Source organism: Streptopelia decaocto, assembly GCF_964273445.1.
Source record: "Streptopelia decaocto genome assembly, chromosome: 17".
In the NCBI taxonomy this organism is placed as follows: domain Eukaryota; kingdom Metazoa; phylum Chordata; class Aves; order Columbiformes; family Columbidae; genus Streptopelia; species Streptopelia decaocto.
In genome coordinates this window covers 9,272,638-9,293,457 of record NC_138672.1, presented here as the reverse complement: position 1 = coordinate 9,293,457, position 20,820 = coordinate 9,272,638, and the positions used below count along the sequence as shown (strand labels likewise).

The 20,820-nt window shown below is 47.0% G+C and overlaps 1 protein-coding gene across 1 annotated transcript in view; it reads right to left on the bottom strand.

The window, feature by feature from the left end:
• The window catches only part of COL5A1 (collagen type V alpha 1 chain), a 139,164-nt gene that overhangs the window by 27,220 nt on the left and 91,124 nt on the right, over positions 1-20,820 (bottom strand). The window contains exons 22-37 of the mRNA XM_082067778.1: positions 19,831-19,875; positions 19,176-19,229; positions 18,507-18,551; positions 17,331-17,384; positions 14,972-15,016; positions 13,374-13,427; positions 12,300-12,344; positions 11,525-11,578; positions 9,765-9,872; positions 9,105-9,158; positions 7,892-7,945; positions 3,887-3,931; positions 3,396-3,449; positions 2,381-2,425; positions 1,295-1,348; positions 666-719 (exon numbers count right to left, since the gene is read on the bottom strand). Coding sequence (XP_081923904.1) covers positions 666-719; positions 1,295-1,348; positions 2,381-2,425; positions 3,396-3,449; positions 3,887-3,931; positions 7,892-7,945; positions 9,105-9,158; positions 9,765-9,872; positions 11,525-11,578; positions 12,300-12,344; positions 13,374-13,427; positions 14,972-15,016; positions 17,331-17,384; positions 18,507-18,551; positions 19,176-19,229; positions 19,831-19,875 — 864 coding nt within the window. The remainder of the gene's footprint in view (positions 1-665; positions 720-1,294; positions 1,349-2,380; positions 2,426-3,395; positions 3,450-3,886; positions 3,932-7,891; positions 7,946-9,104; positions 9,159-9,764; positions 9,873-11,524; positions 11,579-12,299; positions 12,345-13,373; positions 13,428-14,971; positions 15,017-17,330; positions 17,385-18,506; positions 18,552-19,175; positions 19,230-19,830; positions 19,876-20,820) is intronic.

The following is a 20,820-nucleotide window of genomic DNA, read 5'->3' as shown; positions in this document are numbered from 1 at the left end:
AAGGAGCCCGTCTTGCATGAGAAATTTCTGCTATCTCAGCCCTCAATTTATCTCTGGAATAGATGGATGTAAAACCTGTGCATCTCCAAAGGATGGAGTGAGAACAGAAGTGGAGACTTTACCCCGATGCTCCAGAGAGCCAAAGGCACAAGAGCTTCGGCGAGTCCTTGGGGTATAGAGCTTGTTCCAAAGGGCTGCTGAGAAATCACCCCCCAGCTGCTGCTCCACCTCACAAAACCATGTGCTACACCAAGCGCTGGTGCTGAGCCTGGCTCAGCCCCAACCAACGTCCTCCCACCTCGCAAGGAGCTGCTTCTGCAGCTCCCACCACCCAACTGCCTCCGATGCCGCTCGCCAGCATCACCGCATCTCTCCACCCATATTTTCTCCACGCTGATGCACATGTTGACCTCCACAATCTACTAAAGGGACAGAGAGAGAGGAGCTGGTGCGCAACCATCACATAAACTATCATTAGCCCGACCTGTCCTGCTCAGAAGAGGGTTGCTTCCCATAGACCATCCCATGCAGCTGCAGAGACACAGACCTCCGGGGAAACCAAATGTGTGGCCACATCTCCCCAGCTGCACAGAAAGGTTTAGAAAAACCAACCGGCAAGACAAGACTCAGGACTAATGATCTGCCCAAGGTTTTTGGCTACTTACGGTTTCTCCTCTCTGTCCGGGGTGACCAGGCAATCCATCCTTCCCAGGAGGACCCTACGGCAGAAAACCAGAGTGAGAAGGAACATGGCCAAGCGCTCAGCAGTAAAACTGAGAAGGATGGAATCAAACCTGCTTGCGCCGTTGCATTAGTCCCCATCCATTTTACAGTGAAATTGGGGTGCTCAGAACCTTTCCCACACATCTCCCAAAGAAGGATTTATCTTACAGGTCCAGAGTGGAAGCGAGCTGTGCACCACAGGGAAGGAAATCACTCCAAAAAGGGTTTCTGAGATCCCCCACCAGTGTATGATAATTGCAAAGGCAGAATTGTTACTTGGTTGTGCTGTCCTCCCAGTATATAGAGGGAAAATAAAGAGCAGAGCAACCATGAAAGATCCTAGCGATATTGAGTCATTAGGAAATGAACATTTATAATCAGCCACAATTTACTCAGCTATTTAAAATCTCAAACGGTGGGGTTATTATCATGATGTCTCAGTAATGCCTTTTATTGGGTATGTCACTGCTTATCAGGGAAGCAGCTAAGACTGAGCTGGCACGGGCAATCACAGCTGGATGGAAAAGACTTGATGTATTTCTTTGCATGTTCTAGAAAGAGAGTTACTTACAGGGGGGCCTTTTGGTCCAGGAAACCCAGTTGGTCCTTGAGGCCCTGGTGGTCCCTGGGATCCAAAACAAGCCAGAAAACACGGTTAGAGAACCTATAAGAATTTACTCTGAAATACTAGCACTGTGTGAACAGCAGATGAGCACAAAGATATGGAAAGCCAGCTACTTCTACCTCCCAAAAATGCCCCAAAGTGTGAGATGCAGCTGCACGGGGGCCATGCCTTGGGAAAAAAAGAAAAGCACGTAAAAATAAGAGCCACAGGGCACGGTTAATTGAGTGGCCTGTCCAGTGGCAAAAAGCACCGTAATCACGGACAGGCCATCAACTGCTTTGTGCCTTTCTCTCCCAGGGCTATGAAAAATAGGTCTTTTTTCCCATTGCAGCTCAAGTGAGCGCACCTGGGAGCTACCAGCTCCTGCAAGAATGAAAAGGATGAGAGAGCCCGGTGGCTTTGGGGCCAGAGCTGCCAGGCAGCTGATGCTCTTCAGAGCACAGCTTCCCCCTCACCCCCATGGTCACAACCCACAGATGATGCAAAGCAGGGACCAATTTCATGTATTTCCTCCCTGGGCAATTTTGTAGAAAAATCTACAAACAAAACAAAAGCCAGTAGAAAGAAAAAAAGGCATAAATTTAGGCTACCATCAGGAAAGTCCTGTTGCTTCAGTGTTTTCCACCTGGTGTGATGTAACCTGGAGAAAGCAACACAAGGTCCTGGAGGACCGGCTCCCCCAGAAAACCAGAGCTCTGGCTGTCTGCACAACACCCAGGGGTGGCTTTTCCCACCTCCCATGGAGCGATGCTCACGCACGACACTCAAAGTGCCTTTCGAGCCTTCCTTGGAGAGGCTGTAGGTCACTTCCAAGACCTCTCCATGCAAGCATGTTTCACCTTGGATTTCCAAACAGATTTTCCCTTTTCTCTGACTGAGATACGCTCAGCTGCATCTTGGCTCCCACAAGCTGCCCACCCCTCTGTGCTTAAGGTCCTTGGTAGGATGCTGACCCCAAAAAACCTCTCAGCCCTGCAAACCCGCCTCGTCTGCTGTGTTAAACTAATGTGCCTGGATCGTGTCCTGCCTTACCCTTTCGCCAGGAGGACCAGGGGGGCCATCACCACCAGAGTTGCCCTTTTAGGAAGAAACAAAACAAAACATCATTAAAAATACATGTATCGCTGCTGCAGTTGCTTTGCACAAAGACTGCAAATGGCACCAAGCCCACGGTAACAACCCCACCCCACCAGCTCCCCCGGCCCCTCTCTGTTAATAATTCTGTACCAGAAGTAGCATCCAGTGACAAACAAGCAGCTGCCTGTTCCCCCCACGTTGCTTAATAAAAATACAGGAAAGATAACGTCAGTGGGCTCAGGATATTTCCACCAGATAACGGCCTCCCTCTGAGAGATAAATGCCGCCACAAAGACAAGGTGGTATTTATCAAAAATTCATGCCGACACAAAGCCGAGACATTTATTTTTAAAGCCGGCAGCACGGTGGTGACAACGTCTCGCTACAAAAGCTTTGCTTCCATCATGCCCGGCGATTGATGGTCACTTAATCAGTCTCTGCAGCAGGTTCTGGAGCTGTGTGTGCCTCTGGAATGGCTGGTATCAAAAACATACTTATTTTGCCCAGTGATCAACCATAGGTTGGTGTGCAAAGCGGCTCGGCAAGGCGCAAGGTTCTGGAGCCCAGCAGCAATATGTGTCCCTTCACCCACAGCACAGTCTGGGACCTCTAAGGTGGTTCAAATGCCACTTAAACACCAAAAATTATGGTTTTGGGGAAGCGTCAGTGGATTGTAGGCTTGTGTTGGTCCTTGATGTGTGGTGCTCCCTCCCCTTCTGGTTGCAATGGCCCTTAATTCGTGCATGTACTTGATGTCCTGCTGAAATGTGGGCCAACGCATTTTAGGACCTGTGCATATACTTTCTGGTTGGGTTATGAGCTGTTTGGATGGGCAATGGAGCTCAGGGGGGCTCAGCTTTCAAAATACAACAGAGAAAGGAGAGAAGGGAAATGGAAGGCAATGAACCAGACAGTCTCTTACACCAACGCTTTTTAGGACACAATTCCAATAGTCTCCCCAAATCCTTACCTTTGGGCCAGGCTTCCCGGTGCTTCCCCTAGGGCCTCTTTCCCCACGTGGACCCTTAAAAAGACATAGAATATGCCATTTTAGCCCTTTTGCTACCCACAGCTCTACATTGTGATCAAGCAAAGCACCCAAGAGAATCACAGAACGGTTTGGGTTGGAAGGGACCTACAAAGCTCATCCAGTCCAACCCGTGCCATGAACAGGGACATCTTCACTCAGATCAGGCTGCTCAGAGCCTGAGCTGCACCAGGTCAACAACCCATCCCACCAGCAGCAAGGGATGACAGGAGCCTTTGTCATGGCCACCAAAGGTCTGGTGACTTTAAGCCACGTTCACTGGTGAGCCCCAGCCCCAAATCACTGTGTCTCCTCTGCTCAGCTTAAACTGTGAACGGTCAGATCCCACCCAGTGAGGATGTAAATCAGATCCCACTTTCCCCCAGTCTTAATGAGCTTTCAGAAGGCAAGAGAATGACAAAATGGATCCTTACTGTTGGACCGCGTTGCCCCCTTGGACCCGGTTTGCCAGGTGTCCCCTGAAACGAAACAAAATGAAGGGCAGTTAGTGGCATCATGGGCTGAGCTCGCAGCAGATGAACACGCAATGGAGTGTTGCACACAAACCGCCCCCAAAACCTCCTGTTCTCATTTGCCATGGAAAGGACAACAGCAAGTTTATTCTTGGGTCCTAATTCTTCATTTGTTTTCCTTCATAATGCTTGGCCAGGCCTGGATGGTAATTCCCATGCCCAGACAACACCTCCCATCTGAGGAAAGCAATCCCTTAATAAAAAGTATCGCAAGTCCTTTCAAACACCACAAAGACTTTCAAAGATGAGGCCACCCATTGGACTTCACAGTCTCCTGAAACACCAGCAGAAAAACTCCTCATCTTTGCTTCCCAACACCTAAAATCTCTTTTCCCACTGATTTTTGGTGGTCCCTTTGCTCAGCTCCCAATGGAGGAGCAGGGCAGGCTGGCTCCCACCAATGCTCACACCCGTTGCAAGACCTGTACTGTTAAATATTTAAGGAATAACAGCAGCAGAGCCCCTGCTCTGAGCAGTTATTTTACGCCGCTCAAGCCAATTAAGCTGCCCCACATATTTACAAATCTTTCTTCATCTCTGTGAACTCTGTGCTAAACAAGTAATTTCAGACATTGTTTTGCAGCAGCGACAAAGCAGCGGGCTTATGAGATCTGACAGATGCACTCAGCTTCCCCTAATGGGGGACTGTGATTAATTCTGACAGAGAAAAGACAGAGACGGCTGGGGCCTAAATCTGGCAGCACGTTAAGCTCCATTACCCTGTGCCTAAAAGAAAACTAATGGCTTAGAGCTTGTTCCCTGAAAACGCTGTTTTGGCTTCTGTCAAGTTACCAAAAAAATACCCATAGTTTTCACCTTATTTTTTTTGGACCTGCGGTCCATTATTGTTACCAATCACCTGCTGAAGGAAGGAAGAGAAAACCTTGCTTTCTGTGTAACAAACACAGAATACCTAAAATATCACTTGCCATTTCCTGCCCCAAATCCATCATCTCACAATCTTGCTTTCTCGTATTTGGGGCTCGTTAACCAGGAGAACATGAAAACAGCAGCTAGAAAACTTTACAATCAACTTCAAGCTACTAAAATTAGTCCTGCTAAACCTTCCTCGTTCTGCAGCTCCATTTAATAAACCCTGCTGGCATACTTTCCTTTAATTAATTAAAAAAATAACTTTAAAATACTCCAGCTAGTCTTTCTTTAGCTACGGGAGGCTAAATTCAGAGCCAGTGGAGAGGAGCGTGTGCCACCTCCCTGCAGGTAGCCCCACACACTCCTCTCCTCAATTTAATTTTTAAGCAAAATTTTCTGCTGCTTATTGCTATTGTTAATCATGCATACAGCACCATGTAATGTTGCAAAGAATTTATATAGCACTGCAAATGCACGCCGACCTATATTTTTCAGGGATACCGAGGGAAAGGCATCTAAATTCAGATTATTTTCTAGGCACCCAAAATAAATGGTCTGGATTTCGGTCCCTCCACACACTCCCCAGGGTCTGTCAGAGTGGGCGAGCGGGGAGATCTATTACCCTGCGCTAATGGCAGAGGCCTATTAGCTCTAAAAATAAGACCCACTCATTCACGTCTAACTATTGATTTTATGAGCAGGGTTTGAAAACATCCAAGGCAAGTTCACCCCAGCTTGGCCCTGGCTGCGGGGACCACGATGAGCGGCCGCTCGCCAAAACTATCCTTGTATTTAACAGGTCACGCTTCTCCGAAAACACCAAATATTTTGTTTTTTACATTTTTTTTCTCCCCATTTTTATTTTGCCAGCCCTTTCGTGCAACTGAGCAGCCAGAGGCTGTGCTGTCAGCTTTGGGATCTTCAGTGGCTGTGGGTTCTGACAGCACGACAATTCAGGATCTGTTGGCACCGTTCCCTATTAAATTTCACCCTATTTAATTACTTAAGGACTTGGGAAGACCACTTGTGTTGCTGAAATAATGACCTGGAAAGCTTATCTCAATTCCTGGGTGGTGATGATCGCAAGAGAAACATGTGATTCATATTATCTGGGATACAAACAATTGAATTGATTAGTGTAATATTAATACTTTATAAAAAGAAAAGATAAATGAATTTTGACTGTTTCAGCTGCAAATTGGGTTACCCCACAACACACTGGAGAAGGAAACCTTAGAAACTCTCTTTCTTGACTATATGCAGACGTACTCATGAAAAACAGCAAATTTAGCAATCCCAAGAAAAAACAGAGGGGGTTTTATCAAGTCTAACTCAACAAGGTTTAAATTAAGTTGATGGTCTCTATTTAGTTTGTGTGGTGTGATCCCAGCTCAGTCTATCGTTCTGTGTATCATTACTTTTCACTTATTTCAAATTGGATACTTAGAAGCAAAAAAAGAGGATACCAAACCGGTTACTGAAAATCAGTATTTTGCTACTCTTAAAAAATTTCCAAGCTGGGCTCCTTGCAGTAAAGGAAGGATTTGTCCATGCAATTTTTCTCCCTCACACAAATACTGATTAAACAAGCGCACACTGCTGGACTGGGTGTGGAATGGCATACATGTTAAAATCACAAACTGGAGAGAAAAAACAATTAAATTACCATAATTAATAATAAATACTGCTGAATTTGTCTTTTATTGTTTTATTATTATTACCTTGGTCCTAAAGCTGGGCCCTTTCCCAATACACCTGCTCCCTCCTCAATCCCCTTCAGGTTGGACATGGCCAAAATTCAACCAGCTTAATGCTTGGGGATTTTTCCCCCCCCATCTAATAAATCACTATCTCCTGGTACCTGCTCCACTCCCCAAAAGGTTTCCCACCCAGCAATCTGAGTCTCCATCCCTCCAGAATAAAATGAGCAGATGGAGCGAGAGGGATGCGGATGCTCGGGGATGCAAAGCAGCACATCTCCTGTTTTAAACCACCCAAAAATTCAGCCCAAGGATTTTATTGCTGTATATTCGATAAGGCGGGTGGTAATTATAGGGCTACAGTGAATTCAAGGCTGTTGGAGCAGCTGCCTTATTCACAGCCTCCCTCCTCTCACAGAGGGAGGGGAGAAGATGCTGCACTTGTAGTTCAGAATGAAATGAAAATTACTCAGTGGAAAAAAAATACAAGGGGGAGTGGATATAAACCAAATTTCAGTGGTGTGATATTAATGCAGTGCAAAGTGATTTATATTTTCCGGGCTCCTATCAAACACGTCTGCTAGAAGTCATTTGTATTTAAATGAGAGTAAAAAGGAAACTAATTCCCATTGCTCTTCGCTCCCTCCCTTTTAGTCCCTGTGACCAGAGCTGGTGCAGCAAATAACTTTATGTTTCTACTCTGGATTCCCTAATTCAAGCACGTCTGCCACAAATAAAGTCACCAGTGTATTTAGATATTCCCTACTCAGGAGCAAAGATGTGGGATGAGAGGGAGGGACAAGTCTGGAGGATGGAGCCCCCACATTTTAAGGGTGTTTATGAACTTAGAACAGCTTTCGTTATGTAAAGGAGGAACTTGTAAGAGTGTTTTCAGCTATGCCTTGGAATCTCAAGTTAGGTTAAAGATGGGTCTCGCTGCTTCTGAACAGATTCACCCATCTCTAATAATTACTGTTAATTAAAAAGCTCCTCATGCCCTGAGCAATGTCTGACAGCGCGGGAAGGATCCAGCTTCAGAGAACTCTCTTCAAAATATCTTGAGGGAAAAATGTCCCGCGTTTAATTGGAAAGCTGCTGCGTGCAGAGCTGCCTGGGCTGTTACGGGAATCTCCTCTCCCAACAGCCGGCCTTGGGAGCCTCTTTCCTGCACCATGGACATCACCCTGCGGGGGGATGAGGCTTTTTGGGCAACCCCTTGGTGCAAAACCAACCAGCAGCTGCTGGCATGGGAGCATTCCCCATGTCCTGCCCAAGGACCTTCATCTGGAGGGGAAAAACAACCAGGAAAGCAGCTCAACAAAGCGGCTCTTACCCGTGTGCCCTTCTCTCCGTTGGCGCCTGGAAATCCTGGGAAGCCGATAGAGCCCTTGGGGGGAAGACAATAGAGACAAAGTGGTTCAGGACACCGTGAGGGCAGCTCTGCCTGGAATAACCCGCAGCGAGCACCCACGGATATCTCAACCTTTTTTTAACCTTCCCTTAATAAAACCAAACCCAAAGACAGACCCGAAATGACCTCAGAAACTAAATTTCATCCAAAAATAACACCAACAACAAGGTCCATGCCTCGTTATGAGTCACTGCAAAGGTCCAAGCCCACGGTTGTACCGGGTGCCTGGGGAACAGGCAGGTTTTTGGCTTTTAGCTCCTAAGCCACTATATGTCGCACATGAAAATTTAACTCCTGGCATGTTCCTTTCTGATGTGAGTGCCTGGAGAGTAGCTGCTGCTGCTTTTAAAATATGAATTAGATGAAGAAATGCAAAAAAAATCCCTTCCCCAGATATAAAATGAAATTTTAAAATTAAACCATCAACACCACAACCAGGAAACAATCTCTTGCAGATAATTATGCCTCTAGTGTTAAACAAGCCTGTTTTTTTTTATTTTTTCAAGCAATGAACATGAATAATAAAATATTCTTCTTAAAAAAGTCAACAAAAACATAAGTTCCCAAAGCCTCCAGGGCATGTAAAAACCCGGCTGCAGCCTTAGTCTGTGTAGCGGAATTAGCAGTTTTAATTTAAAAAGAACATTTTCAAATGGCCCAAACGAAGGTGGGCGTGTAGATAAGCTACAAAGGACGTTTGCGAATCTGCAAACGGCAATTTTACTTTAATTTCAGGGAAACCCTGATTCATTAGCCAGTCTCCTTAATTAATTAGTTAACACTAGTGCAGAGCTTTGAAGATATAAAACTTAATGCACGGAGAAGGACTATCGTGCCTGTTACTGGCACAAAGCTCATGTGGACCCTGCTTCTACCCGTCACTGCTGCAGCCCCCATCCCACCGCTGTGCAGGAGACCCAAGTGATGCAGAACCCGTCACTTATTTGTAAATCTGTAAGTGTCCTGCATAAGGGGAAGCAAGGATCATGCGGTGGGAGATGTAGCCCTTCCACCTCGTCTCATTAGCGGGGGCTCAGCCCAGCATCACCAGCAGCGCTTGGCCAGTGTCCGCTGGGCTCCTCAGCACATCCCGCACCAATTTGGGGCTATTTGGGGCTGGATCCATCCCAGTTACCTTTGGGCCCTGCCTGCCCGGGTAGCCGGGCAGTCCTGGCACGCCGAGCTTGCCCTGAAACACAAAGAAAAGGGCGTTAGCTTGGGCAACGGAGACCTTGGGAGCAGCTCCAGCAGAAAGGGGAGATGCCAAGTGCAGAGAAGCCAAGAACAGAGCAGAAATGACACGAGCGGAATAAAGCCATCAGGGCACCTGGACCATCTTCTGCCCTCCCCGGGGGAAGCCCAGTGGGGCTGATGCAGAGTGAGCCCTGTAAACATTTTGGGGACCTAGTGAAGAATGGTGATTTTTGCTACCTTTTTTTCTTTTTCAGCTGGATGCATCTAGAAGTTAAACTGGAGTCCATGATACTTTCCATTTCCCCATTTTTTCCCTCTGGTCCTTTTTTTTTTAAGACATTGTACCCAAGCAGACAACCCCAAAGAAACCAACATTTCAACACGCTCAAATCACACCACAGAAGTAAAACCATCTCCCCTGGTCTTCGCGTTCAGCAACTCAGGCCAGACTTCAAACAAAGCTCCTGAAGCTCCTCTTCATCCCTCTGCCCTAAAACTGCCTCCCCCATGCTGGGCACTGTCCCGGCCACCCACTCAGGACACACAAAGAAAAGTGGGTTTTCCTGTAAAACCTCCCTGGTTGATTCCATCCTTCACTCACCTTCTCTCCAGCAGGACCAAGAGGGCCAGGATCTCCATTGGGGCCAGAGCGACCTTTGGGACCTTCAGGACCATCCTCACCTCGGGGACCAGGAGGTCCAATTTCCCCCTGTTGACCACAAGAGAAGCATTGACGGGGCAGGCAGGTCCCAGACCCCTTGTTTATTGACAGCAACACCCTCAGGGCTGCAATCAGATATTCCACGGAGCTGCTAAAGCAACTCTTGGAGAAAGCTGGTCTTCACCAAGAGCCCCAGATGAGACTGCCATACATTAAACTGCGGAGTATTATTAGAGCACCGGGCTTTCATTCACACAGCCTGGCCATTATCTTCCACAACAGCGTCTTTTCCCGTGGCCCAATTATCCCATCTACACGCGGCGCCTCTCCACCAAAACAGCCTTCATTAGCTCTGATTGCAACCAACCCTTTTAGCCACCTCCCGGTTCCCAAATCACAGTCTGATGCGCAAGCAAAACCTGGGAAGTGTTTAATTGAGGGTTAAACTGGGTAACTGGAGAAGAAAGACTGGGCTGGAGCTTTTGTGCTGAAAATCATTAGGAAATCTGAGAGCGGAGAGGACCGAGCTATTAACGTGAATTGTTGTGACAACTGCAGGTTTTGGCACACAAAACAACAGTTGTCATTTTGTCGCGCACGGTAACAGGAGAAGCTTCCATGCTGCGAACACAGACGGCCTTCTTCTCGCTCACCAAGAGCTGGATGGACGCAGATTTATCTGTGGGGCTCTCGAGTCCCCCTTGCCCTTTCAGAGCCCATCACAAAACACAAAGAGCTCGCTGGTGGGAACTGGAGTCACCAGCTTTGTTTGAAGGAGCTTATGTCTGTCTGACAGGAGCCACCTCCCCAGGATGCCACCTTCGCTCCTTCTTCCTTGGTGGGAAGTGGGGGCTGGGGAAGTTTGCAATTGTTTTAACTGTTTAATGACACAGTTAAACACCAGGAGAAACTGAGCATTTCATTTCCACTTTTACAAGACTTCACACAAGGCATTCATTTTTACTTTCAACATAGGGATGAACAACAGCAGAGCTTTCTTGATCCCTGGAATAGCTTCAGAGCTCAGGGGGGACACCAATCCCCAGACGATGCACCACTCAGAGAGGGGACAGGGACAGTCCCCTGTCCCCAAGGGCTGGGGGCAGAGGATGGACAGACAGACTGCAGCTGCTGCACACATCCAAGCATCACCTGTTTTTTCAGGTTTTTCAGTGTGTTCCACTGATTTTAGATACTTTTGTGACCAGGCAAAGTGTCCTGCTGCTAAAGGTACAAGTCTGATATAAAACCGCACCCCTGGCAGTTTTCACAGTGCTGCTTTTGTTCCTATTAAAGTGTGTTCCTGGTAACTTTACACCTCATGTTGATGGTATGGAAGAACATCAGGCTCAGCAAATGAAGATGCCTACCAGAGCCTAAATGGAATATTATGAGGGAAAAGAGATACTGGAAATAAATACATGATACAGCTGTATTGTGCAATAATCCTGGCAGTCAAAGCAGCAAGACAGGGCCCTCTATTATTACTGTTTATTCTACCTTCAGGGTAGGACTAGCACATTTCAGGATTTACAGCTGCAGTGCTTGACATGAACATGAAATTCCTGAGTCCCTGACTCGGGACAGGATGTGCCAGAAGAACTCTGACAAGCGTCTCTCTCCCTGAGCTGCACTTGCATGATAACGCCCAGGCTTGAAAGGCAAAGCCCTACCAGGTCCCATTGGTCACAGACACTTACCCGGTCTCCTTTGATGCCCATGTCACCTTTGAAGCCAGGGAATCCATCTTCACCCTAAATATCAGAGGGGAAAAAACAGGGTGGATAGATGAAAAAATAATTACAAAAAGGCTTCTCTAAGCTCGCTGTATGGCCCCTACCTGGAGGGCCCCATTGCCCATCCCATTGGCTTCTCTAAGTGTTTGGTGTGCACAAATGGGCATGGAAACCCAACCAGGTTGCGGCCACCGAGGTACCCAAAGGATCACAGCAAGTATTCCCTACATCCCATCCTGTCTGCAAGTCAAGATCACAAATCTGGCCCCAAAGTGAAAAATGACACTTTGCCAGTACTGGAAACCAATTATTTCTGAAGTACAATTGGTTTTATTTGCATGGAGGATGTTTTACACCATGCTTTGAGGCAACCTCTAGGAAAGTGGCAATATTTCTCTCAGCCAAGGTTTAATTGCACAGCTCCAATCAATAATTTATTTTATCCTACAGCAATTCTCTCATAGGCAAAGACGACACAGTTCCCACAAAGACTTTCAAAGTTTGGAAGGATTCCCCAACTAAAAGGACCAGCTTTGCTAACAAATTGCTGGGGAAAGGAACCCAGCCTGTGTCTGCTACAAAACCAAAGAGGTGATCAGTCCTTGGGGTGCTCAGTCCCTCTGCTCTAAGAAAACACCCCCATGAGAGAAAACAGCCCAGGGAGCATCGTGAGGGACCAGTCTGCAAAAACACTCAGAGGCTGTAGAAAAGTCAATCCAAACATTCATTGTTAACTCACCTTTTCACCTTTGGTGCCTTTTAGTCCACGAACACCATCTGCTCCCTTGCAGGGGAGAAAACAAGATGTTACAAGGGTATAGGTAAGCTTAAGGGTCAAGAATCATTAATGACGGTGATTTTGGCTTCCTCCAATGTTGACAGGGGTATCTCTGCAAACTGTGATGTTCCGAAACATATTGCTAATAGAACACTGCTTGTAGGAAGAACCTTGTCTGTTTGGTGAATGACACACTTTCTCTAGACCTTTTTAATGTGGAACAGTTCCACTTTAGTGGTAAACACATTAGCCAAGCATTCCCTAATGGACCACTACGTCTCAGTGTACAATTTTGCAAAAAATGACAAAGCAGCTTAAATTTTGACACCCTGCTTAAATTTTGAAGCCTGAACAGCAAATCGGTTTCTGCTATTGAAAAAAAAATATAAAGTGGTTTAAGAGGGCTTAACTTCACCTACAGCTAGTTCCCAAGCTGTGTTGGTATCTGCTAGCACAGCTCCCTGCAGATTCATTGGACCTTTGGGATGCACCTGAACTAATACATCTTGGTAGGCATAATAGCAAGAGCTGAATGGGGAACAAAGTACCCACTGCCTTCTTATCAGCAGGTAAGTGCTGCAGGCAGCAGGAGCGAGGAAAGAGCTGGAACTCAGTCCAGCCAAAAAGCACATTGCTGAGATGCCCAGGCTTTGTCTAACAAGCTTTTGGATCAGCAACATGAAAAGCTTGCTTTGTTTTAGTAACAGGCTATTTTGTTTTATTAACAGGCCTTGTTAAAGTCTCCACATTCTGGCTGAGATTTACTTCGGTTGTAAACTGGAAATGATTGGAATGGGACTGAGCCATGCCTACAAAGAATTAAGAGAGCAATCTCTCCAAAGCGCTGAAGGATGCTAGGAGGGGTTATTGGAAAGCAGAGGACCCTCATGGACTGCAACAGGTTGGACGAAGGTTTGCATGAGCAGTAAATATGGTCAGTGGTGGTCCTAAGCATCCTCAAAGGGCATCTGTGCCCACCAGAGAACTCAAATTGAACAAGCAACACCATGGACACTGTTTTTCCATCTTCCTCACCTTGACTCCACGTGGTCCTGGATAACCGATGGGGCCCTGAGGGCCTGGTGGACCCTGGGGTGAAAAACACATCAAAAATCAACACAAAGGTGCAGCAATAAGGAGGGTGTGTGTAAAAAAATATATATTATATACATATATATATATATCTATCTATCTCCCAGGCATCTGGCTGCTTTAGACTACATGGAAATGGCAATGGACATCTGAAAATAACTCAAAATATCCCCACAGGAAGATCACCCCGAGCAGGTGCACAAGGTTGAGCCAATGGCATATTATAGGAAAAGAGGAAAAGACAGCAACAACTTGTTAGAAAGAGAATTTATACGTAAGAATGGTGATTTGTGTTTCAGATTAAAGAAAAGAACAAGTTCTCTGAGAGGGAAAGAACATGTTCTGCTGTCTTCCTGCTCCCAAACTATCCTGGTTTTGCTGTACAAGCAGAACTTGTGATGATGATCACAGGAGTTATCGCTTGAGGCACAAGCTTTGGGTGATGTCCTTTGGCCTCAGCTGTAGGAGAAGAGATGCTCACAAAGCTCCTTTCTGGCACCGAAAGCTGCAGATCCCTGGAGACACCAGGAACTGCGCTGGACACGGCGCCTGATACATGCCCTGCAAAAACCGTCCTTCCCACCCTCGCTGGAACGCTGTCTTACACCTGCATATAAATCATATTCTTTACTGAACCCCATTGGCTTTTATTCCCTAACTAAACAAAAACCTTTCCACTGCTCCCAGCCTGAGACAGGCGATTTTTTTCCAGCCTGACAGCCAGATGGAGCCGATGGGTCCAGCAGCATCCCAGACCTCGCGTGATCATTGGCTGGAGACCTGCAGCATCAGCCCCGCTCCGAGATCACCTAAACGTTCACTGAGCATCTCCCGGCACGATGAGCATCAGCACAACCACTTATTAGCTTCTCATATTCTGCAGAGACCAGCATTTGGATTCTTTGCCTCGTGTGATGCCAGAGGACAAACAGCTGCAGCCGCGGGTTGTGCTCCGTGCAGGACCCGAGCAAAGCTCGAGTGGACGTCCGTCAAAGTGGACTGCGCTCTAATCAAAGGCTTTCGACAAATGGAATGTTTTTCAACTGAGTGCGGCACAGTGGGAAAGCAGATGGTAAATCGCCTGGACAGACGGACGACTGTATAATTCAAGGACTCTAGCCTCCAGTAATATTCGCAAATATATTGTTAAAGAGGGACTTTGAGGAGGAGGGGAAGAAAAAGGAAGACTAGGAATACAAAAAGAGTTATTTTCTGTATTCCCTGTGTCACAAAGGATATTTTTGTCTGATTAAGAGAAAGCTTCTGTTCACAGTTTCAGTTTTCACATCCACTGGACTGTGGAGTGCTACTTGACACAAAAGCTGGGAGGAGTTGAGAAAAGACCAGCCCAAGCACCAGAAAAGGCTCCCAAGCAGATAAAAGCTGGGCTCAGCTTCCAAATTTCAACAGGCCTTGCTTCTTGCCCCCTGCACTGACCCACATCCCCCAGCTGCCTGGCCATCCCCTCACCCCCACCAACGTCTGTCTCCATCCAGTGACCATGACCTTCCCCTCAATGGTGACAATAGGTTGACACCTACCTGACTCCCCTTCTCTCCAGGAGGACCTTCCTTGCCAGGGTGACCCTACGGATAAAAGAGACAAAGAGAAGAGGGAAATGGTTTAGTGCACATCTGACGCTTCAGAAGCCAACAAGCACGCTCAGGCAGCTGTGGTTTATTTGTAAGAGAGGAGTCGCTCTCCAGAAGGCTCTTATTGGTATGAGTAGCCTCCCTGAAGCCAACTTGTATGAGAAAGTTTCCCCGATTGGGGTCCTTGGTGGTTTTATATCTGGTTATTTTACGCCGTTACTTTTCACCAGCTTTCAGCAGAGAAGCACAAACCATTTTGCAATATTCTTCCCCTATCAGAACACCCCAGGGAGTTCAGCAGCAAACACCATATAAACTTCGCAGACAGGAAAACAGACAAAATTAGCTCTGTGTGCTAGCAGACTTGTGGAGATCACAAGATGCCCAGACTGGTCAGAGCCCCTCATTAATTTCCTAATTCCTAGAGTCCATTACAAGATCCCATGACAAACGCTCGGCCAACCTGCATCCCCGTCAGACAGCGGCTGGTTGGACACTGGCCAGCATTCCTCTTGGGATTAGATGCTGAATAACTCAACATCCAAGAGTTTCCAACACATTCTCATTCATAGTCCTTTAGAAGCCTTTTGCTGGGGTTGCCGTCAGTAGAAAACAAAAGCGTGAATTGCCTCAGATGTAGCTTCGAGGATTAGTGAGAAATGGGGGAAATCCGTGAAAGTAGTTTTTAGTGTTAATTTTCCTACTGTTGGAGACAAAGTGGAGCAAAGGATGGAAGGTGACGCTTTGGTTGGCAATATCTGTACGAAAGCAACAGGCTCCCTACGAGGGCACTCACTGCACACCCAGGGACCTTTATTTTTGAATAAAGATGATGAGAACACATCCAGCTCCTCTAAAGCCACTAAAAACTTCTGCACTCAGTGGCTTCTTTACTTTTAAACTCCCTTCTAAATACACAAATGACTTTCCAGCAATATAACAAGTAAAATCACAAGACTATTTTCCATCAGCAGTCTTCGGAACAGCAATGTCAGACACGACAGATTTAATAAAACACACTGGTTTAATAAAGAAACAAAATGACAGCTGTCATTTATACATCAACAAAACGCAGGGGAAAACGCAATCTGCATCTGTGAGTTTAAATGGCACCAAGAGCATCAGTGCACAAAGGGGATCATCCAACCACACTCGCCTTCAGCTCCTGATATCTGCACCCTGGGGGAGGCAAAAATCTAAGTGCAGCAAGAGTTCAAAAGCCCTTGTCCGCTCTACACTAAATCATTCCCATTTCCAAAATGCCCATCTCCATTACCGCTGCTAAGATCAAAATCTCAATTGGCTTTCGCAGCGAGATGCTTCAGGCCCTGGGGGATTTTCAGATGTCTTTCAAGACCAATTTCTATCAAAAAGAACCGGTGTGCAGGGGGGTTGTCCTTTGACTGAGCAACCCACATTCTTACAAACCTACAAACTGTCTGTACATGGCAAAGGACTGTGTCCACGCACACCCACGGGTGCTCAGCGTCGCAGGTCTCACAGCCATCAGTCTGTACAAAAATAGACCCGGCATCTTCTCCAACTCAGCTTCCCTGGAGGCTGCTGTAGGAATTTCACATCGAAAGCTGCAGCCTTAGAGACATTGTGGGCTTTGTTTTAGCTGCTCTGTTGACTCAGCTAACAATTGTACGGATGTTCGAAATGCCCTCTGTAGGAATGATAATCCCAGGGTGGGAAATGTAATTTTTTTTTGCCATACTCTGCATTTGCATTAGCGGAATGTAACTATTTCCCATTCGTCATTCTTAAAACCAGATGCCTCTGAGGTGTATAAAAATGAGATCAGGTTGAAAGGCCAAAGATTTTTAAGACCAATTTCCAGGGGAAGGAGCAAATGATGTTTAAAGTAGGATTAGGAAGAAGCTGCAAGAATACGAAGCTGACAGGCAATTTCAACCTGTTCTTATCACCGTTCTGCAGCAGTGCCCAGCGGTCCCGAGCGAGATGAGGACAACCCTGTGCCAGTGCTGCAGGACGAATAAACACACGCGAGACCATCCTCACCTCGGTGAGCTGCCAACCTGCCTAAAACCGAGGGGAGAAACAGGACAAGGGGAAAGAAAGGCCCAAAGAGACGGTGAGAAGCATCTCGTGGTGTGATGTGAGGCTGAGCAAAGCTTGGAGCAAGGCCAGGACTTCTCAAACTCAGACCCTTCAATCCAGCCAAAATGTGGGCAGGGTGAACCCGACCTTGCAAGCTCACGGGGTGCACAAGCCCATGGAGCACCCTGCGGTGGGTGGGTGCAGAATGTGGTGCCAAGCAGAGACCCAGGAGAGGACAACTTACCGGAGGACCATCTGCACCAGGCATGCCAGGAAGACCAGGTTTGCCCAGCGGCCCCTAAAAACAAACAGTACAAAATCAACAGCTGCAATGGTCGGTCTCCAGAGCATTGGAGGATGGAGCTTTTCAGACACATTTCTTGCTCTTCCTAGCTGTGAAAGGCTTCAGAGAGGTCATTCTGATGGAAAAGCTGCTTATTTCTCTGGGCAGAATCTCCCAGCACCCTGAGATGCTATCAGCATCTCCCATAGGCACAACACAGCAATGAGAGCTCAGCAGGAGACAGAGGGACATGAAGCATCCAGCTGTTGTCCTGCAAAAGGGCACGATACTGCACACGTGTGTAAGCACAAGCTGGAGGATGTCAAACTATGGGGCTCACTGGACCAAGAAATGGCTATTCTTTGGTGACAAATGGCAAGCAGATTCACTGGCAAAGGACGAGTGGAGCTGCTCCAATTGACTGCACTTGCTGCTATAACACCGTTCAATAATTACCTTTTTAATTAAGCAACCCCCTGATTTCTCACACCTTCGAGGAGTGCCACGGCTGCTGTGTGACTCAGCACTGAAACCAGAGAGCCCTTTATCTGGCAGAACTGCTAATGGGCTCGTTTGCAGGAGAATTATCGGTAATTGGGGTCCACAGCACGCTGTCAAGGCAAGAGTGGGATTCTCCCAGGACGCATGCTGTGTCTTTACCCACCGGGAGCTGAGCAAACGCCGGGTGAATTACTCCTCTGTAGGCAAAACTGTTGCCCTTGTTTAAATCCTGATGGTCCCAGGGCTTGTTGGGGGAAACTGAGGCCACAACCTGCCCCACGTCAACAGCAGCAGCAGGGAGGAGGCAGAGGGAGCCAAATCCTCCAGCTCTTCCCATTACCATCCCGCTCAGACTTCCAGGCATTTAGCCCACACAAAAAAGACAATTTTCAGTCTTTTCCTAATGCTTTACCATAGGCTGCCTTCAAAATGTTTCTCTTAAGAGGGGAAATGAATGCAAATATTATGAATTAGAGGTAAACTGTGCTTTCTTGTCTCTCTTCCGTCTGGAATGAGAGGCATTAGACTTTCATAGACACGGCTGCAAACAGATGTTGCATATGGGGCAAAGGAGCAGCTGAAGTAGCAAATGCATATTAATGGCAACAGTTGTCTTAAGTCAGTATTTAAACGTACTTTTTCTCCTGGGGGACCGATCGCGCCTTGTGGACCTGGAAGACCCTGTGAAAAGAAAAAAGCTAAGGTCATTAAGTAACAAGTTATTCCTTCCAAACGCATTTTGGCAGCACCTCAGCTGAGCATCATTCTAGTGCCTGCAACGGCTGGGGATTTCCCCAGCTCCATTCATTCTCAAAAATGTCTTGCAAGAGACGATAACATTTCATTTTTGCGCTGCATGCCCCTCTGGAGAGCTGCACCGCTGCGCCGTGTGCAGCCGGGATCATCCCCAGCATGGAAACAGAGATGCTCGGAGGAGCGAGACTTGCTGAGAACTGTGGAGAGAGCTGACAGCAAGGCTCGCACATCTGTATTTCCCATCTGGCTCCGGAGCAACCTGAGCGTGGGATGCTAAAAACCAGACGTGAGCCACAAGATGCGACTCGGCCAAAGAGACTTTTGGGACCTGGGTTTGGCTTCGCATCACAGCAGCAAAACCCAGGTGAGAACCAGGGGGGATGCGAAACCCGGGAGCATTTTCAGAAAGATTTTGGGCCAGCGATGTATCATCACGCCAGTTCCCAGCAAATCTCAATATTGCTGGTCCGTGTCTCCGCAGGGGAGTGAAGCATGTTCAAAATTATCATTCCTTTTTCCTACCCATCGGAAAATGAGTTTTTCTCTTACCTGAGCACCTGGGTTACCCTGCTGTCCTGGGGGACCTGGCTCGCCCTGGGGACCCTGTGAGGAGACAAGGGCACAGCTGAAGGCTGGAAAGGTGAGAGCAGAGCCCGAACCCTCCCGCAGCATCTCGACACCTCCTCTAACCCACCACCAGCACCCGAGAGCTCCTGGGAAAGGGAAACAGCTTCTCTCTGCGGTGGGACAGGCAGGGGTGAAGTGATTTTAGGGCACAACTCAGTTCTCTGCATGGACATGCAGCTCAAAGGAGCCGAGCTGGGCTTTAACACAACCTGGCTTTGCGCTGGGCTCTTCCACAGGGAGCCCATTGCAGCTGATTAGTACAGAGTACGAGGCACATAAAGGACTTTTTTTTTCCCCTCTCAGTTAAATTACTATATTTTGATATTCATTATGACAACACACATCTCGATGAAAATGTTTAATCTTTCATGGGGAAATAATGTGTAATTCCATCAGAAATTATAATAAATTAACATCCATTTGCTGTAGGAAGATACTCTCTGTGGCTTTCACAGGCTCTGATAGGAATCTGGACCAGGCTAAAAAGCAATTAGCAAATCTAATTTAATAGAGTACATTTTACATTTTGCTCTATATAATATCTGAACCATCTGTAAAATGTGCAGTGAGAACTTACCACATTCCCCTTGGGACCTGTTTGTCCATCCATACCAGCCACACCCTGAGAAAGGATTGAAAAAACAGCACTAAGAAAACATTCCGTTATTTTGCACCACAAAAGCAGAGAAAAATCATTTCAGTGTTTTCCCCACTGGTTTAACCTGTGAGACAGAATCAGCACCAGGTCGAGCAAATCCTGGTTAAGTATCACAGCTGATCATCTCCAACAGCGAGCAGGAGTGGAGTAACAGATGAAAAGGAAGGACTGGTCAAAAGACCTTGCTCAGGATGTGAATGCATCCATCAACACGGCAGCAGGTGAAGCCAATGGGGTTGTGCTGCCTCGTGCCAAAATTAGGATTTGACCATAAAAGGCAACTGGGGTCAAACACACCCTGAGCTTCTTCGTTAAGGGGGTGAACATGATACATGGTCAAACAGAGATGTTCCCCTGCCATGGTTTTGCTCTGGTGAGGCAACTTATCTGTGTGTAACGACATCCTTGAGTTTTGGAGCAGATCCCAAAACCTCGTTAAATTTCAGCAAGACTAGGAGCTCAAAGCGAAGATGTCTTCATGTCCCAGGAGGGGTTAAGGGCTGTACAGCTCTCACCATTAAATGCTGACCCCTTTAGCTCTAGCAGGAGCCTGGGTTTCAGTTTTTAAGTTCTGGGACTTCAGTGAGCTGCAGTGATTTACGGAGAAAGCCCCTGCGTCAGCACTTCCAGCATCGCACGGCAGATAAGGTGACTGTCTCCCGAATAAAAACCAGCACCTTCTTTATTCAGCTTTCACCCGAAACATGAGCAAACTGCTTTAAAGTCTCACCAGCCCTCAGGCAAAATTTAATAGCAAAGCCACTGTGTTAATAACTCTCATTCTTCCCTTTCGGCCTGAGCGAGGCATTAATATTTACTCAGGTGGGCCAAAGCTTGAGCTGCTGTAAATGGACGTGACACCACTGAAAATGGGGGAGAATATGCACTCTGAGCCATAATATTTTTTTG